We start from the raw sequence: 18,036 nt of genomic DNA on the forward strand, positions 1-18,036 counted from the left end.
CGTTGATTTGATGCTATGTGGTTCAATCTCTAGTACTCGATCCTCTAATTCTCTATTGGTTGAATGTGGATATACTTCAACCTTAAGAGTTATGAAGTCTTTTTATTGTTGGAAGAATTCTTTATAAGCTCTATAAAATTTTAAAAAAATAATAATAACCCTACAAATGAAGATTACTAATCTATTTATAGAGTTTTCACCTGAGCATAACCAATTGGGTTTGAGTGTTATTTAGTATTTGGGTTAAATTGGGCTTATTTTGGACTCAATTAGTCTTTTAATCCAAACAATAATATCAAATTGGACCAATTAACTTTATTTAATCTAATTGTCAAAATGAAAACACAATGTTATAATAATTACCCCATTTATATCTTCAATTTCAATTTAAGATGTGTCAATTTTTAATTAGTCTCCAATTCAAATATTCAAAACTTCATCGTTAATTTGAAAAAAAAAGTGACAATTTATGATTGATCCAAAATATCTCATTATCTATACCAACCCAATTCACAATTTTGTTATCTATTTTTACCCACACTTTTAGTCCCACCCACTTTTTGTAATTATTTATTAAAATAATGTTATTATAGGAAAGATTGAGAGCAGTAAACAGCCACATTTTCAGGCATAAAAGAAACTCACATTCTGCTTTTCCACTCATAATTATGTAATTTACTCATCTGCTAAACAAACAAATATAAACACTTTTTAAAAATAACTTTTCTATTTATCAAAACCAGTACCACAATTATTCTCTACCTCTTCCACTTCATCTAGTGCAGAAAGACAAACCTTTGATACAAAGATTCAAGAAAGATTTATAAAACAATGTTGATGACTAGATTTCTAATGTATATCTCAGCACCAACTCGTTAAAAAACAAACTAGCACCCTTTTTTCCCTCATTCATCCTTGTCGGACCTTTTGACATGAGTATAATGGGGCAGTGAAAGTTGTTTAGCAGGACGATCATTCAGAATTAAAGCCTAAATTCAACAGTTTGGTTTAGTAAGATTTACACTCAAACATTCAGATGCATAATGTGAAAGAATCAATAAAACAATCTTGAATGTTCTCTGGCAGATTAGTTGGTCTAAGATTGGACAGGGTTGTTACACGTATAATATGAAAAATGATGTTAAGGGAACAACCAACAGTAATTCCAATTATGAAAATTTTCTATTTGGAATGACTTTAAAAGGCGTATAAACACCTTAGCACTTGAAAAGTCATGGAGGTCACCAATCACTCGGGTTAAGATCCTTTTGTGCGGTTTTGGTAGCCATGCACAGTATCCTTTTATCATTTCCTCTTCTTGGCTGCTTTCTTTTTTGACTTCTTAAAGCCTCCAGTGTCCTATAGGCCACAATAAAAGCGTTGAATGTGTAATAAGACCATAAAAGAGCATAAAAAAAAGCCATAGCCAGAGGAATAGGATCTGGATTTACCTGTTTGTAAAATCTATATGCCGCTCGGCCGGTCAACTCTTCCCCACTTTTAGTGACGTATACCTGGAAAGGGGTAATAGCTTATTAAAAATGGCCCCAGCAATCGAGGCAAAGGATGCAATAAGTAATATGGCTATAAGAACCATTTTTCAAGTTATATTGTCAATAAATGATAATGGAATAACAAAAGAAATAAAATACTAAATAAAAGGACAAATATTATCTTTTGGTAGAGCATGTTTGGATTGACTTTCTAAGTGTTTATAAGTGGAAAAAAAATGTATTCATAAACGCTTAGAAAGTCAATCCAAACACCAGCAAAAAATTTAAAGGAATTCCACTTCGGGATTAATTTCTGCATTTCTGCAGCAGATATATAAATGATTGATGACTGAAGAAATTGAAAAGATGCCATTACCAAAACAATAATATTGGACACCTCTACCACCATTGACATAATATAACCATCAGTATAAATCAAAGAAAGCCAGGGAAAATAAAAATAAATAAATAAATGGTTGTTTGTGCAATTATCTCTACAGTATGTGACTAACATGAATGAACAAAACAAAGTATATTGATTCTATTAGCTTATTGTCATGAAAAATCGAGAAATTGACTCACTCTTCAGAACATATTGCTGCCATACCTTCTTCCCTTCTGGGGATGTATACCAGTGACCAGCTGATTGCCCACCAGCATGGACCCTTCTTTTCCCAGCGTCTTTAGGAAGATTAAAAGAGCTCTTTGGATCAATCCAGTTTCCAGAATCCTCCAAGAGTTCGCAGTTCGGCACCCCTTGTTTACTTTTTACATTTCTAGAGCTGTTACCAATTTTCTTTTTTTGAGTTGCTGCCCATTCGGGTGCTCTTTTACTGCTTAATGGTGTAACAGCTTTCTCATTGGCCCAACATTTGGAAGGGATATTCTTAGATCTTTTTGACATACTTGTCGATCTTTTTGAACTTTCCTTCCTAGTAACCTGTGAAGGTCGGCTAGTTGAGGCCTCTCCATTGCTAAACTGTCTCCTGCCAGTGCAGCAAGAAAACATATAAAAGTTAGGACAGAAAGAAAAGTTGCCAATTTTGTCTAAATGAAAAGGAATGATTGAAAACAAGGAATAAGAGTTGCTAACATATAATCAATCACCGATCCTCTGTTGCCATCAACTCCCAATGGCAAAAAGTTTGGTAAGCGATTGCGAACCAACTTTTGAATCCTTGGATCTTCATGAAAAAAATAGTCATGAGCAGGACAGCCGAGCTTATCCATCATTTCACTTGAGCAGCTACTATTGATGGTATGATTATCCATGCAGCTTATATGGCCACTACTTCCTAATCCGGTAGCTGCTTTAACATCCTGCTTCAACTGTGAAAATTCTTTGCAGACTTCATCAAAGGCTGGTGTTGGCAAATGAAAACTTTTCGTTTGACAAAAATCTTTCCATAGATCCTCTTTTTGAGTAATACTCGCTGTCAGACTTTTCTTTTTCTCATCCACAGTTGCAGAGAGACTAACTGTAGCCTTTTGCTTGTTTAAAGATGAAACGACTTCAGGCCCTTTTCTACTTTGATTGTCACAGCTAGAAGGTTCATCTGAATCAGATTCAAGTAACTGGAACTTTCGAAGAGGACTGATGGTTAAATTAGAAAACAATGACTTATTTTGCTTTTCCAAACCAACAGAAGTTGGGGCGTCTACAGTCTGTTTGTCTTCCCTTGCCTTTGAACTACTACAGACAGATTGGAAGAGTGACGATGGATGATGGTCTCTTGAAACTGATGTACATGTCAACAATGTGTTAATTGCAGAAAGTAAAACCCTCTGTTAGCCACTTCAAATAAAGAGTAAACAGCTAGCCCTTTAATCATACAAGTCAATTATTTACGATCGAAGAGTCGATCTGATATGTCTTATTTTGACAACTCTGTAAGTGTTCATTCAGTCAACTATAACACAATCATCATAAAGTTACATCTATACTTAACCAAGAATTGTAGTTATAATTTATAAACAGTGCTCAGTTTGAAATCACTGGTGACAATTGACAATCATGCATATATAACAAAGCTCTTGCCTCTTCCAGTTGATTAGTTTCTTAGATCAAAAGGATGTAATACATAATAACTAGCCAAGAGAGCAGTACCATAAACACGTGGTTAGTTATGAGTGATGCCTCATTGGATCTTAGTGGAAATAATACTTCTTTTGTATTGTTGTATCCAAGCCGACTTAAGCATGACTCAACTAATCTCGTGGCACAATTACAATATTTCGTTTCTTCTAGGAGAAAAGCAAGAAGACATGTCTTTTAAGAAGATAAAACCATACAATATAGTATGTTTTGATAACTTTACCTCCTTCTAAAGCAACTCTGCAACAATTTGCAAACAAACAAAACAATACACATTATCTTCTAAGAAATATATACACAAACATTCGTGAGTGTTCAAGTTAACTTGGGCTCAAGTACAGAAAATAATCATCTTACTCCACTACATGAGATCACAAGGCAAGCCTGTATGTGCATTATATTTAAAATAATAAATCTTAGGTACTAATATGATGTTCAATATAAACACATTAGTTTTTTTTCTTTTAATAAGAAACAGCACAGAATAAACATACTATATAAAAAATTCTGTAAACTTAAAGAAAATAGTGTATGCATAATGTTCGCATGGAGGCAACTACAACTATCCAAAATTTCCTATACTATGAATCAAGTACCATTACCCAGTGCCCTGCGTCTAACACTTGAATCGAAGCTTTGCTAAACTCTGGACATCATCTATATAACTTTAGAGCTTTGTTTCCGACAATATCCTTTTTAACTTACCATTAATAAAAAACGTGAAACAGCTATTACCTGTAGCACAATCTTCTTGGGATGAAAACTGTTCAATGTCATCATCGACTACAGATAGCAAAGGTGATGATTCCCTTTTCTTGGATACCGAAGAACAACGAGCTGGCCCACGTTTGAGCCGCTTAAATTTTCTAGGCAAATCATGCCCAATTTCTCCAATGCAATCCACAACCCCACCATCGTCCTGTTTGGACGAAATATTGACACCCACCGAAGAGCCAGAAGAGGGTTCATCCGGTAAAGGAGTTTGGGGGTTCAAATCGAAATCCAAATCAAGGCCGAGAGAGAATGAGGGAGGTTCATAGTACGCCATAATAAATTGAAAACCCCAGAAGACAGTAAAAAAAGCAGCAAAGCAATCGGTGGCAAAAAAGAGAGTTTAAAAGGCAACATAAGATGTTGATCTATAGTGTACATCTGATGCACATCAAACTTGGACGTCAAAATGAACTCGAGAACCGAGAGGAACGCATATAATTGAGAGGAAATTCGAAATCGAGAAGAGAGAGATGGTTTAGCGGGAGAGGAATTTTCTTCGAAATTTTGCGCGCCTGCAGCAAAAAGAGTGAAAACGGAATTTTGATGACGATTGGATGAGTTCTATTGCGACTTGGCCAGGCTCCCGCCTAGCCTTCAAAAGTTAAAGCCCAAGTTCAACAGGACCTAAGAAATTGTTTCAAGTTTGGACTCAGGTCGACCCAACGTTTATAGGGCTGATCAGAAAATAGCACAGTACAAATTTAATTTAGATAAAAAGAAATTTGTGAGAATGACAAAATAAGATAGTCTAAGCCAGTTTGGAAGACAGTAAATTTAAAAAATAATTTGATTTTTAGCAAAATTGTAAAAGATATATATATTTTTTAGAATTTTTCAACCAATTTTATCCCCGGATAGAATGAATATCATTTTGTTAATTACATTTGTTAACTGTAAAACAATAAAACATAACATATAATTATGATTACGACGTATTTGAATATCATTCAATTTTATAATAATATTAAATAAATATTTATTTTATCTATTGATCTCATTTAACTAAATTATAGATTCATGCCTTAAATTTATAACAGATTATCTTATTGCTTAATTGTAGGTTTCGTGGCAAGATTCCAAAATTTGAATTTAAAATAATATCTTTTACTAAAATTATGCATTTTATATAATAACAACCTCATATAAATGTTGTATCTTTCTTAGAATTATGCATATAGCAATTATTTCATATTCGGATTGATCACATTAATAATAATAAATTGTTAAGCATTATTTTAGGAAATAAATGGAAACATAATGCCAATGCAATCTTGTTATGTAATTATCATTAAATTAAGAACATTTTCTATAGATACTATTTACTACTATTTAAAAATTGATTTTAAATTCTTGTAAATTCTCCTAAAATCGTGTTATTGGATTGATATCTCTAAAATAATGGTAAACATAAATTTAACATTTTTGGATTATTTATATTTCAAAATATTTATAAAATTATTAAATTTAAATTTTGTATTTAAATACCTCCAAAATACTTATTGCACATAACAAATTGAATTTAAAATTTTATCTTCCCTAAAATCGTGGTAATTGGTTTATTTTTATTTTCAAAAAGTTGGTATCGTGCTAATTGGTTTATTTTTAATTTTAAAAAATTGTGTTTATTGTACCAATGGTATGAATAATTATTTTGAGACGTGTTTAAATTACATTAATATCTACGTTAATTTTCATAAAGTAAAAGTCTCAAATTCCACATATTCCAAATACAAATTATTTCAATAGGTCAAAAAAACGAGACATGATATTGAAAATAGCAAAAATTCATTGTATTTTGTAAATAACATTCAAATTTGGTAAATCTTAATTAAAAATGTTATTTTGTACAATTTATTAAATAATACATGATATAGTTTTAATAACAAATTGAATTTAAATTTTAGATCCCTAAATTTATGTCAAATATAATACAAGAATTTTACTTTTTTTTTTAAATATATTTTTAGCCGATTTTACTTGTACAGAGGAAAATTCTTATCCGAAAGATATAGTGTACTTGTGTAGGTTAAAATGATGGAATATGACGGAATATAACCCAGAATCACGAATACATTGTATTTGCACATCATTTAGTTCTGTAAAAATATTAAATAAATATTTATTTTCGAAATGAATTTGATTGAATCAATATCCCCTACATTGAAGCCTACAATTTATTCTAGATTTTCTTGTTTGTAGGTTTCAAATCAAGTAATTAACAATTTATTTAGTTGTGGTTGTTAAAATTAAAATTGTATCTTAGTCCTATAATTATGATGCACTTGATGTATATATGATTATTCTAAGAAAATTTTGATCTTTCTCTATAATTGGGATACTTGATTGATTTTCTAAAATAATGTCAAACCTAATTTCAAACTTTTAGGAATCAATGTTTGTGATTATCCTAGTAATATTATGGATATTGTGTAAGACCCGTTTCTAATTTGAGTATAAGAATTTAAAATCTGGTTAAGAGTTTTGAAATTTTGCGTTTTAGAATAGAGTAGGTGTTTGAAATAAGACTTTGCGTTAAGAAGTTGACATTTGAATAAATCCAGGGAAATGATTAAGCGACAAAGTCTTTTATGTTAAAGTATAAGTTTTGGGATTTAGAAGTTAATTCGTGAGAAAAATTTGAGAAAATAAGAGTTTGCTGTAGGATCTACAAGTCTAAACGCTCTCAATAGAAAGAGTCTTCATGTAAGTTAAGAAGTGAAAAGTTTTGACTAAGTGTTAGACTAGGCATTTTGGATAGTCTTCGCAAGAAGAACCAAGTGTTTCGTGGAGAAGAAGTCTGCGAGGAAGCCTTGAAGTTTATGTTCATGATAAGAATTCTATGCGAGTAAAAGTTGGATAGTTCGCGAGGAAGGTTTCTTGTAGTAAAAATATAACCACGCGATAAGGTTGTTCGCGAAAAATGTTAAGTGGTTGAAGTTATTCGTGGTATGGAGTTAGGCGAGCAGAAAGGTCTGGCGAAGAAAATGTCAAATCTGATTTGACAGGGGTTAGTGTGTAAGATTAAGGATTTACACTACAATAATTAGGGGGAAGTGTAAGATTAAGGATTTACACTACAATAATTAGGGTCTTCCCCAACGTAGGGCAACGTTGCCAAAAACCCTCACAAACGTCGCAGAAGGCTACCGTGATGTCGTACACGACGTCACTGAAAGCTCATCGGGGATACTTTATGCGATGCATCTCGCTCCCACGTCGACGAAACGTTCCCTCGCGTACGAACTAGTACATCACTGAAGCCTTCCGCGACATTACGCGGCGATAGATAGTTAAAATGCATAAAATGGGAAATTGTTTCACCGTTGTTGATTTTATGAAAGCAAACGTTCACAGTTGTCAATGCTGACATTGTAGACGACTAGACGTGTTGAAAGAAATGTTCGCAGACGTGTTGAAAGAGAAGGTAGAATGTTTTTTTTTTTTTTTATATTGTGTTTTAGGTTAAGGAGAAGGGAATTTCACTAAGGGCATAATTGACTTTTCACTATCAATTTGTCCTAAATCTTAACTTTTTTTTTTTTTTTTTTTTTCAACCTCAATCCAAAAGGTCATCAATCCCTCCAAAATTAGCCTATTTTTGGTATCCCAAGAAACTAGAAAAAGTACACATGCACCTTGAACACATGAGTTGTACCATGAATTTGCATATAGTTGGAAGTTCTTTGCCCAGGAAAGAAGTACATTTTAAGAATAGTGTCTTGGTTCAAAATATAACCACAACAAGTTTTAACAAATTTGACCAAAGCATTTGAGGTAAAGCCAATATCCAATTGGAAATCTAACAACGATCAAGCTTACACATTTCATAAGAAATCTCTTATCACATTTAACGCACAACAGAGATTGGGTAAGATTTTTACCACTAAAGGCTTGCATTGGGTTAGGGCTTGGCTACCTAATAGTGAAATCAACATTTGGAAGTAGCCAACAAAGGTCAGCATTTAGGAGCAGAGGTTGTCGTTCGTGTGGAGTACCTGTGTTCGCACTCAGTCATCGTTTGCTTGGAGTGTTGATGTTCATATGAGGAAGAGAGAATAGAAGAATTGATGAAGGGGGAGGAGTGAATGGTGAGGAGATTGTGGTAGACGGTTGTGCAATTTGGTATGGGAGAGATGCGTTTGGGGCACCTTACTCAATTTTTCATCTAAAACCCTAAAAAATACAATATACAAATTACTTAACCTTTATAAGGCGTCAAGTAAAAATAGAAAGGAAAAAATTTGAAAATTTATACTAACATTATCTTTTTTTTTCATTATTCTCGACGTTTTTACACACTACTTGAAATTTTTTTGAAAACATTAAATAATCGTGTTTTTGTAGTAGTGTTTGTCCAATGTTTTTTCAACCATGGAAGATATCTTGCAAATTGAATCTGATCTTAATATCCTTTTTGTTTTGAGAAAAAAGTACTAGAACTTGCACTAAATCTCCCATTGGAAAATGTATATATCTCGTAAAAGAATTTGACAAATAGTCATAAAGTTTTCACCTCTATCATAGACAACGTATTTTTTCCAAAAAAATATACAAAAAGCCTTAGATGATTCAAATTGAAAACTAGTTGTTTGAGAGGAGATGAATGCTCTAAGACAATATAATACAAGAAATAATATTTTTGTTGAGAGATAAGAGCTTAATAATGGGATGTAAATGGGTTTCTATACCATTAAATGTAATGTTGATGGTATAGTTGCAAAAAAATTCACTCAAACATATGAGATTAATTTTCTAGAAACTCTTGCTCTTAATGCTAAAATTAAGGTACTGTTATCTCTTGTAGCGTGATTGACCACTTCACTAACTCGATGTAAAAAATGTATTTATCAATGGTGATTTTGAAGAATAAGTGCTACGAGCTTAGCATTAAGTTTCGAACTGAACTTTGGGAAGAAGAAAGTATGCAACTAAAAATGTCTCTATACATACACAAACAATATCCTAGAGCATGGTTTGAATGATTTGAAAAAGTAGTTACGAGTTTTGGTTCCTTCAAAGTTAAGTTGATCACACGGTGTTTTTTACAAATATTATTTTGCAAATAACAAAATAGTGATTTTAATTGAGTACGTAGCTGCCATTGTTCTTAGAGGTCAGATAAAGCAGAATTGGAAGATTTAAAAAAGACACTGTGTTTCAAATCAAGAACCTAGGAACATTAGTACTTCCTAAGAATGGAGATTGCGAGAGCCATAAAAGATGTATTCGTGAACCAAAGAAAAAATATATTATTGATTTATTTGAAGAAACAAGTTTATCGGGGGCAAGGTAGTTGAGACTCCTATTGAATCAAATTTGAAACTAGAAGCTGCAAAAGATGAAGAGGTAAAGGATAAGGAATAGTACCAAAGACAAATAGAAAACTGATTAATTTGTTCCTTATACATCTAGATATTGCGTTTGCAATAAGCATGGTTCCATGCACTCACCATAATGAGTTCATTTTGGAGTAACATATTGATTTTTGAGACATTTGAAGAAAACTCTCCAAAAAGTTAATTGGTTTAGAGATGAAATCTCATAATATCAAATTAGTATAAGAGTTCATGAACCCAAATGAGTATTTAACCAAATACAAATAAATCGTGATGAACCAAACAGAACCATGATCGAAAACCAGAAAAGATATGGTTAAACTTTCTTGCTTTTAAATTAAGAGGTACAAACAGATGGTAATTCACACAGTGAAGAAGTCAGTATAAGTTCTTAGAAATGAGTGAGAAACTTATTGCTATTTGGGTTATTTGGTGAAATTTTCCATTTCCTTCGTGGTTGAACATCGAACCTAAAAAAGCTCGACCATGAAAAGATGGCTCTGCATAGAATTCCTCACACCATTCTAATGGAGATCCTCCTAAAGCTTGACCTTCAAACCCTTTGCTCCGTCGCATGCGTCAGCAAAAGCCTACATGACGCCGTCGTTGACGCCATTTCTCTCCCCTCCGCTCTCCATCTTCCTATCGTAAGTTCACATTCGTTTGTCCTCTCCTTCTTCCTCTCTCAATTGTATCTACACCAATTGAACGAGACATTTTGTTGTTAGAATTTTCAATTGCAGGATTTCTCTCCGGATTTTCAAACTCTGAAAATCGGCATCCTTGGTCGGTGCCGAGGCATGAGTAGCCTGACTGTTAATTGTCTTCGTCTTCATGATTCTTCTCTCGTGGATTTTTTTGGCCCTCATTTACTCGAGCTGAACTTGTTCTGCTGCTCTTTACTCTCTTATCAATTCCTTGCTGTCACAGGCAAACTTTGTCCCAATTTGAGGTGTGAAAATATTGGATATCTTTGCATTTGACATTCTACTGTGTGATTCGAATGTTTCTGTTCTTGTTTCGTTCTTGAGTTAGGATTTTGCATCTTTTAAAAAGCTTAATTAGTTGTTCGTTCTATGTTCTTTCAGATGTAATTAAAATGCATATGATCTCTTGAATGTATTCATCCTATTTCTTATTGCGTGTTTATGTGATTTGTTCATATTATGTTTAGGGTGCTTGTGCTTGAATTGGTAGCTCAAGATTCTCCTGAGGTATTCAATACAAACTTGGCTGAAATGCTTACAAGATGCTTGTTCTTAGATGTAAGTTGATACAACAGTTTATTCCCCTGGTTTAATTCATCTCTTCTTAACAATTCGCATTTCTTAAACGAAATTACAACAATCGTGAAGTGTAATATATGATGTTCTTCCTCTTTTTGGTAATATTGTAGTCGATATCCCTGAAGATTCGAGGAGCGGGAGATGCTGAGGCTAATTACTTTAGGGGCATTGAAGCATTTCTTCCCAAAACCATGAAGTCACTGAAGTTGAAGCCACTGCTACATCAAGAAGGAATTTGCATCATAAACAAACTAAGAGATTCTGGGAACTCCTTAATCACCACTTATTCCGGAAATTTTGAATCTCCTAAGTTATCTTCAGGGTTAATGTTGCAGTGCTTGTCACTAGCCTTGGATGTTATTTCTAATGAGTTAATTATAACCGTTGCTGAATCTCTTCCTTTTTTGGTAGAGCTTCACTTGGAAGACACGCCGAACCAAGAACAATTGGTGCACCATGACTTGACCAATAGAGGACTTCAGTCATTGAGCACATGTCATAAGCTGATATCACTTTCTCTTATTCGTGGTAGGCATAATCACCAGCTCTCTTTCAAAAAGCTGAATGATATGGGCATGTTTCTCTTGTCGGAGGGTTGCAGAGCTCTTGAGTCAGTGAGATTCTGTGGATTCTCTAAAGTCAGTGATGCTGGATTTGCATCGATCTTTCACTCATGCAATAGGCTGAAGAAATTCGAGATTCGTAATTCAACACATTTCTCAGACCTTGCACTTGAAGGTTTCCATGCCATTGGATGCTCCATAACAGAGTTGAGATTATTATCATGCAACCTTATAACTTGTGAATCTGTGAAGCAGTTGGCGTACTCTACAAGCTTGGAAGTTCTTGATCTACGTGGCTGCAAGAGCATATCAGATTCTTGCATTGATTCCATTTCCACTTTGTGCAATTTATCATCCCTGAATCTAACATCAACTGATATAACTGACAATGGTTTATCTGTTCTTGGTCAGGGGAGTCTACCCATCGTACGATTATCCCTTCGAAGTTGTAAGAGAGTAACCGAAGAAGGAATTTATCGATTGTTTTATGGTGGCGGGACAATAAGCAAGACGTTATCTGCCTTGGATCTTGGACACATTTCAGGAATAACTGATCGAGCAATCCAAATAACTGCTTCAGCTGGTGTCAGGATTACTGAGTTATGCATCAGATCATGCGTCCATGTGACTGATTCTTCAGTGGAAGCTTTGGGGATGAAGAAAAAACTCCAAGGTGAAGGTAAGTTACTTCGTAGGCTTGATCTTTTTAATTGCATTGGTTTATCAATTGGCGCATGGAGATCATTTAGGGGACCTCAGTTTGGTGGGTTACAATGGCTAGGAATAGGCAATACTCGTTTGTGTAGCAATGGAAATGTTGATATGGTCGAGTTATGTTTAAAACGACCTTGGTTGACTTTGTGTTTGGAAGGTTGTGAAGTTGGATGTCATGATGGATGGCAATTCCATAGATCATAGTGATTTTGAAACATTCTTTTAGAGGGTGGAGAATTGTTGTTGATTGATGTTGTTGGTACAAAATATCAGTTGAGTTTTTGAAGGTGAAATATATCATTATGTTTAAATGGTATTTGAATTTCGTATCTAATCTTCTAAGATTGAAAATATTTTCTAATTGACTTCTTACCACTACCAAAAGTTAACCGAATGATATGATATAAAATATAGGAAAATACTTAGGATCATCTTGGGTTGCGGTATCTTTGTGCATTTTACCATTTCGTCTTATGCGCTTCTTTTTAAATATTTTAATTCATTTTGTGTGCGATGGGTGAGATCCACAAAAATGAGTATCTTATAATACACTCAAGTACTACTTTAAAATAAATGTTTAAATATCATTTTGTGTGAGAAATTTGTACGGATGGCAACCCTAATGTCGTGCCGAAAATGCTAAATGACCTACTTTTAAAAGATAAGGCCAGTTGACCCTCCACTGACGTCAAAAGCCCTCACCACTGACGTCAAAAGCCCTCACGTTATAATTTGTTGCTCTCACTATATTTTATATCACTCTTGCTTGCAATTCGAATGTTTGATGGTATGTCAATGTACGGACAATTTGACAAATTTTCTGAAATAAAATTTAATAAAACCCTAAACTATAAACAAACATACAATAGTGTTTTCTTCAAAATTGAGCTTTATTTCAACATTGAATAATTTGTCGATGAGGTTCTTTTCAACGGTTTTTTGTTGGATGGAGTTTTATTGAAGGTGTTTATTAATGCCATAAAGTTTTCTAGGTTAAGATTTTTGAGATAGTCATATGTATAGATACATCAATTCTCTTATTGCGTAGAAAATATTGATCTAGGGAAGCCAACGAAACAAAGACGACTTAATTCCTACCTAAAATGAGCAAAAATAGGCTAAAAGAATATCAGTGGTAAAATGGTAATTCTTGTCTTGTCGGCACTGCCTATAGTGTCGTACCACGGTGCCTCAAACATGAGAGCTCTTAATTTTGACCATGCGGCAACACCTTATTCCCTTTAAGAATGTTTAGGGGTTGAAGACACCTTATTCCCTTTAAGAATGTTTAGGGGTTGAAGACGGTTAAGACAAGCATTGCAACACCCAACCATAGGAAATTGGCAAAAGTATATCACACTTTTGGTTTTTGTTTTCGAAAGTAGAACATTTTTTAAAGCTCGTGAAACTGTTTTTCTTGGTCCATTTCGGGTGAAATTGGCTATTGAGGTTTTTCTAAAATACTAAAATTTTCTAACTTATCGATTGTTTTGGGTTTTTTTAGGGCATCTCGGTTTAAATTAGATCGAGATTCTACCATTTTCAAATATTCCTAAATTTCTTTTATTTATTTTTTCATCTTTTCAAAAAAAATATTCAAATCTTTCCAAAATCTTACTCCAAACCTTAATTAATTATTTTTTTCTTTTTAGAAAAGCTATGCATTTCGATTCATTCCAAACAAAATTGTACTGAAAAAGCCTAAAAACTTGATAATTTCGAGAAAAATTACCGAGAAAGCCTAAAAAAATGATAATTTTGGACTTTCTCGCTAAACATTTTATTCATGATAAACCAAGATCAAGCAAATCTTTTACCTAACTCTTGTCAAAATTTCTATTATAATATTGTCAAATTTTATATAAAATTGTAAATAAGATGTCTACTATAATCGTGTCAATGTCAATGTAATTATGGAATACACAAATGTTAGAATAAATGATTTGAAATATTGTATAAAAAAATTAGATTCGGAGAAAATTAGTTAATATTCGGTATAAAATTGAAAAAGATTATAGAAAAAAAACTAGTTATTTTTAAAATTAAAAATTCACATAAAACTACATTTTTCAAAATTTTAAGGATAAAAGAAGTTAATTAAGATTTGGGAAGATTTGAATATACATTTGACATTAATAAGTTTTCAAATATTCCCAAATCTTAACTAGCTTTTCTTTTATCAGTAAAATTAAATTTTTTAGGCTTTATCAGATTATCAAGTTTTAGGCTTCCTCGACATAATACATTCTAGGAATGAAGTTTTAGTTCTCAAGTGTGAAAAATGTCATTTTGTGGCTAATCACAACATAGTTTTAGATCATTTTGTTTCTGCAAAATGGTATCAAGGTAGACAAATGTCACGTGGTTAGATAACCAACCGTGAGGCACTTGGCTTGACTATCTCGTCCTCGTAGCCAAGTAAGCCTTTAGCAAAGTTAGTGCACCTAAGGCATTTAGAAAACACAAAGGGTTAGGCAAGAGAGTGATGAAGATATTGTAGACAAGGTGTTTGACAAAATGTCAAAGAGAGCCTTTATTATACAATTCGAGGACTTGGAGGTTCTTATTACAAATGAACCCATTTGGGGTATTTATAGATGCTATACAACCAACATTCTAGCCTAAAACCGCCTTACAAGGTCGACAAAATTCTTCTAGAAGGGTCCCGAGCATGTAGGACACTGTGTGGGCATTACTGGACGCATTTGGGAGGTTCTAGAGGCTTCTGGGGCCATCAGGTGTCACAATCGTAGCGTTTCAACCTCGAGACGGGCGATTGTGCGGCACTTGTTCTAACTCGATGAACAAGTCAGCCGATCAATATCCAAGAGTTGTGGGTAACGTCGATGTATGTCGTAACCTTCGTTTGCATTTTAGGGAAATTTTATTTATAAAACGCGGGAAAGAAAGAAATACATTGAAATAGACGTTAAAATAAGCATTAAAGACTGTCAATTGCAAGGAAAAAGGGTTTCTTGCAAAGAGTACAACTAATGCTTGGGCGGGGATTCAACTGGTATGCCTCCCCTATAGTACATTTTGAACATTTTCTTCTCTGGCAGGCTTGCATATGAAAATGCTGAAACGTCACACCCAAGCTTTATGACCTAGAATGAAAAGCAAGCACCTAAACTAGTTATGGAAACTAAAGATGAGATAAACTAGGGGTAATCGGAGCATATAACCAAAAGTAAACACACTTTGGAAAAATATGTCCGTGACACACTCCCCCACTTAAACAGTTGATGTCCCCGTCGACTGGTAAAGTTGGAATCCTTCGATCTTCTGCCTCCACGCTTTACGGTCTTGGTACGTCTTCCACAGGCTTCTTCCATGAGGAGGCTCTTCTGCTTCACCACGAACTTGTGTACCCTCCCCATGGGTCTTCTTCTTCAACTGTCGTTGATTCCTCGTGTGCTCTCACGAGGTGGAGATCTTCGTATCTTCCGAAACTGCATCTGTTCAAGTCGCGACTTCACGATATCCTGACCTTCCAGATGAAGGTCCAAGGGGCGATGCTTCCCATCCGCCCATCTTTTCGGCCGCTTCAAGACTCTCTCTAGATTGGCCCGAATTGTGTTTGATCTTTGCTTCCACTTCTTTGCAATGTTACGAGTCTGAGGCTCATTCTTCATGCAAGGAAAATCAACAGGACGCGACAATACATATTGTCCGTCACCAACACTCATTGTTGGACTTCCGTCAGTGATGATTTCTTCATAGCTGTAACACCCGATTGTGTTGCCTCCAATGAATGACCCCCATTCTTTTGCACTAACTGACCGACCTTCGTCAAACTCCTGCCATCATGAGCGACAGAGTTTTCCTTCGTGGATTCTGTTGACGCGTCTCGTCTTGGGCCATCAGCTTGACAGGCCTGTGTACGAGCCGACACATGTGGAACCCCACGATTGCTCTTTATGCGTTATGACTCGAAATCAAGTTTGAGCACGACTCTTCGTCTCCTTGCTTGATTCGAACTCAGATTCAGTCGAGTACCGAAATGGCAGGCAACGTCGTTGTTCATCTCTCTGACAAACGTTGATCTATGGGAACCTTGTCTCCCATCCCTCAGTCCGTGTGCTATGGCTAGCGTTTCTTCTTCAAACACTGTATGATTGCCCTCGGTGGCACTCTTCTTCTGACTCTCAAATGCGATAGGGTGTCCTTCTGTAGTAGGACCCCACTCAACGCATGACTACGCGCCTCAGCGTTAGCTTTAATAGGTTGGGTCACGCTCATGGACCCAAGAGTTGACCCTCTCCTCGGGGCTTGCTTCAGGACACGGTTGTTGACACACAACCGCCCATTCTCTTCCTCACGCAAAAAGCCTTGTGCTTTATACGGAGCTCCTGCAGGTCTAGCGAATCCTGCACTCGACAATCTCTTTGATTGTCTCCAGAGTCCAGGTGACTCTGAGTGTGCCATACGATGATTATTCTCTGTAGGCGATTCTGGCATGGGCAAACTCTCACGTTTCCCATCTCCATATTTCTCCACGACACACCTTGTGTCTTCTCGAACACGGTCCTCTCTCAGTTGCATGGCTGAGATCGTTCTCAGTCCTTTAGGTTGCCTAGGGTCTGTGTGCACAACGGTGGGGTTAGACCCCGTGATCACCAGACATTTGGCTGCAGGCATTATGATCACTTGATGTTCGAGAAGAAATTCCATTCCGAGAACTACATCAAAGTCATCCATGCCTACAACCACGAAATCAACGAAGCCGCTCCATCCTCCCAACTGTATCGCTGCCCGTTTCACTATCCCAACGACATGTAGAGCTGTAGAATTCACGGCCTTGATTTTTCCCGTATCCCTCTTCCATTGAAGGTTTACTCGTCTGGCTTCGACTACCGTTATAAAATTATGAGTGGCACCGGAGTCAACCATAGTGCTCTTTGCATGCTTTTGGTTGATCCAGGTGTCAACATATATTAGGCCCCCTTTAGTACGACCACCTGTCTCCCCTGCTCTCTTTTGAAGGGACGACAAGAGTCTTATGGCTCCCACTCTAACATTCTGAACTCTTTCTTCTTGCCCAACTTCCTCCTCTGGTTGACCCGACGTGTCATCTGAGTCTGCAGCTAACGAGGCCGGAAAGGCATAGAAGGCAGCTTTATCCGAACATTCCCTTGTCTGATGTGGTCCATTACATATGTAGTAACTGATAGGACGATTCGACGTGTTTGAATTATCATGTCTTCTCCAGGTATCCCCCGTATTGGATTGAGAAGGCTTGCGATCTCTACTGGGACTTCCATTTTCTCCGGTAGTCTTGGGGGAATTCGATCGGTCGTTCCGGTCTCTTCCAGGTGAAGAGCTTTGACGACATCTCGTCTCTTGAGTGTCATCAGATAGATCGAACAAACGCTCCGAGGCTGACGCGAGGTCCTGAACTTTCTGTTCGTATAACTTAAATCTTACCCACGACTTCAACCCTTCAACAAAGCTGAAGATTTTATTTTTTTGGGTCATCTCGGATACATCTAACATCAGCCCCGCGAATTCCTTCACATACTCCCGAATGGTTCCAGTGTGTTTTAATTATCGTAGCTTCCGTCGAGCCAAAATGTCGACATTTTCGGGGAAAAATTGCGAGCGGAGTTCTCTCTTTAAACTGTCCCACGTATCTATTGTGCAACGCTCCTTCTGAATGTCCACATACCGGGATCTCCACCACAACTTGGCATCTTCAGATAGATGCATGGTCGCCAGTGTCACTTTGGCTTCTTCCATATTAGTACTCGTGGCTTTGAAGTACTGCTCAATATC

The 18,036-nt window shown here is 35.7% G+C and overlaps 2 protein-coding genes across 4 annotated transcripts; one reads left to right on the forward strand and one right to left on the reverse strand.

Moving 5' to 3' along the window:
* Positions 1 to 959: 959 nt before the first annotated feature.
* Positions 960 to 4,905, reverse strand: LOC101218535. 2 transcript variants are annotated; one of them, XM_031889380.1, is made up of 5 exons: positions 4,324 to 4,905; positions 2,587 to 3,232; positions 2,076 to 2,479; positions 1,452 to 1,514; positions 960 to 1,359 (listed from the first exon to the last, which is right to left on the reverse strand). In XM_031889380.1, the coding sequence occupies exons 1-4, from the start codon at positions 4,634 to 4,636 to the stop codon at positions 1,501 to 1,503; spliced, it is 1,377 nt and encodes a 458-aa protein (XP_031745240.1). In that variant the 5' UTR covers positions 4,637 to 4,905; the 3' UTR covers positions 960 to 1,359; positions 1,452 to 1,500. The 2 variants fall into 2 exon arrangements, with proteins under 2 accessions (XP_031745240.1, XP_004139847.1); XM_004139799.3 differs by having other exon boundaries at positions 2,101 to 2,479; positions 4,324 to 4,899.
* A 5,174-nt stretch (positions 4,906 to 10,079) lies between these two features.
* On the forward strand, positions 10,080 to 12,586 carry LOC101218770 (F-box protein At-B). 2 transcript variants are annotated; one of them, XM_011660644.2, is made up of 4 exons: positions 10,080 to 10,345; positions 10,427 to 10,650; positions 10,873 to 10,963; positions 11,095 to 12,586. In XM_011660644.2, the coding sequence occupies exons 1-4, from the start codon at positions 10,193 to 10,195 to the stop codon at positions 12,463 to 12,465; spliced, it is 1,839 nt and encodes a 612-aa protein (XP_011658946.1). In that variant the 5' UTR covers positions 10,080 to 10,192; the 3' UTR covers positions 12,466 to 12,586. The 2 variants fall into 2 exon arrangements, with proteins under 2 accessions (XP_011658946.1, XP_011658948.1); XM_011660646.2 differs by lacking the exon at positions 10,427 to 10,650 and having other exon boundaries at positions 10,099 to 10,345.
* The last annotated feature ends 5,450 nt before the right edge of the window (positions 12,587 to 18,036 follow it).

This window comes from Cucumis sativus, chromosome 7 (genome assembly GCF_000004075.3).
Source record: "Cucumis sativus cultivar 9930 chromosome 7, Cucumber_9930_V3, whole genome shotgun sequence".
Classification (NCBI taxonomy): Eukaryota; Viridiplantae; Streptophyta; class Magnoliopsida; order Cucurbitales; family Cucurbitaceae; genus Cucumis; species Cucumis sativus.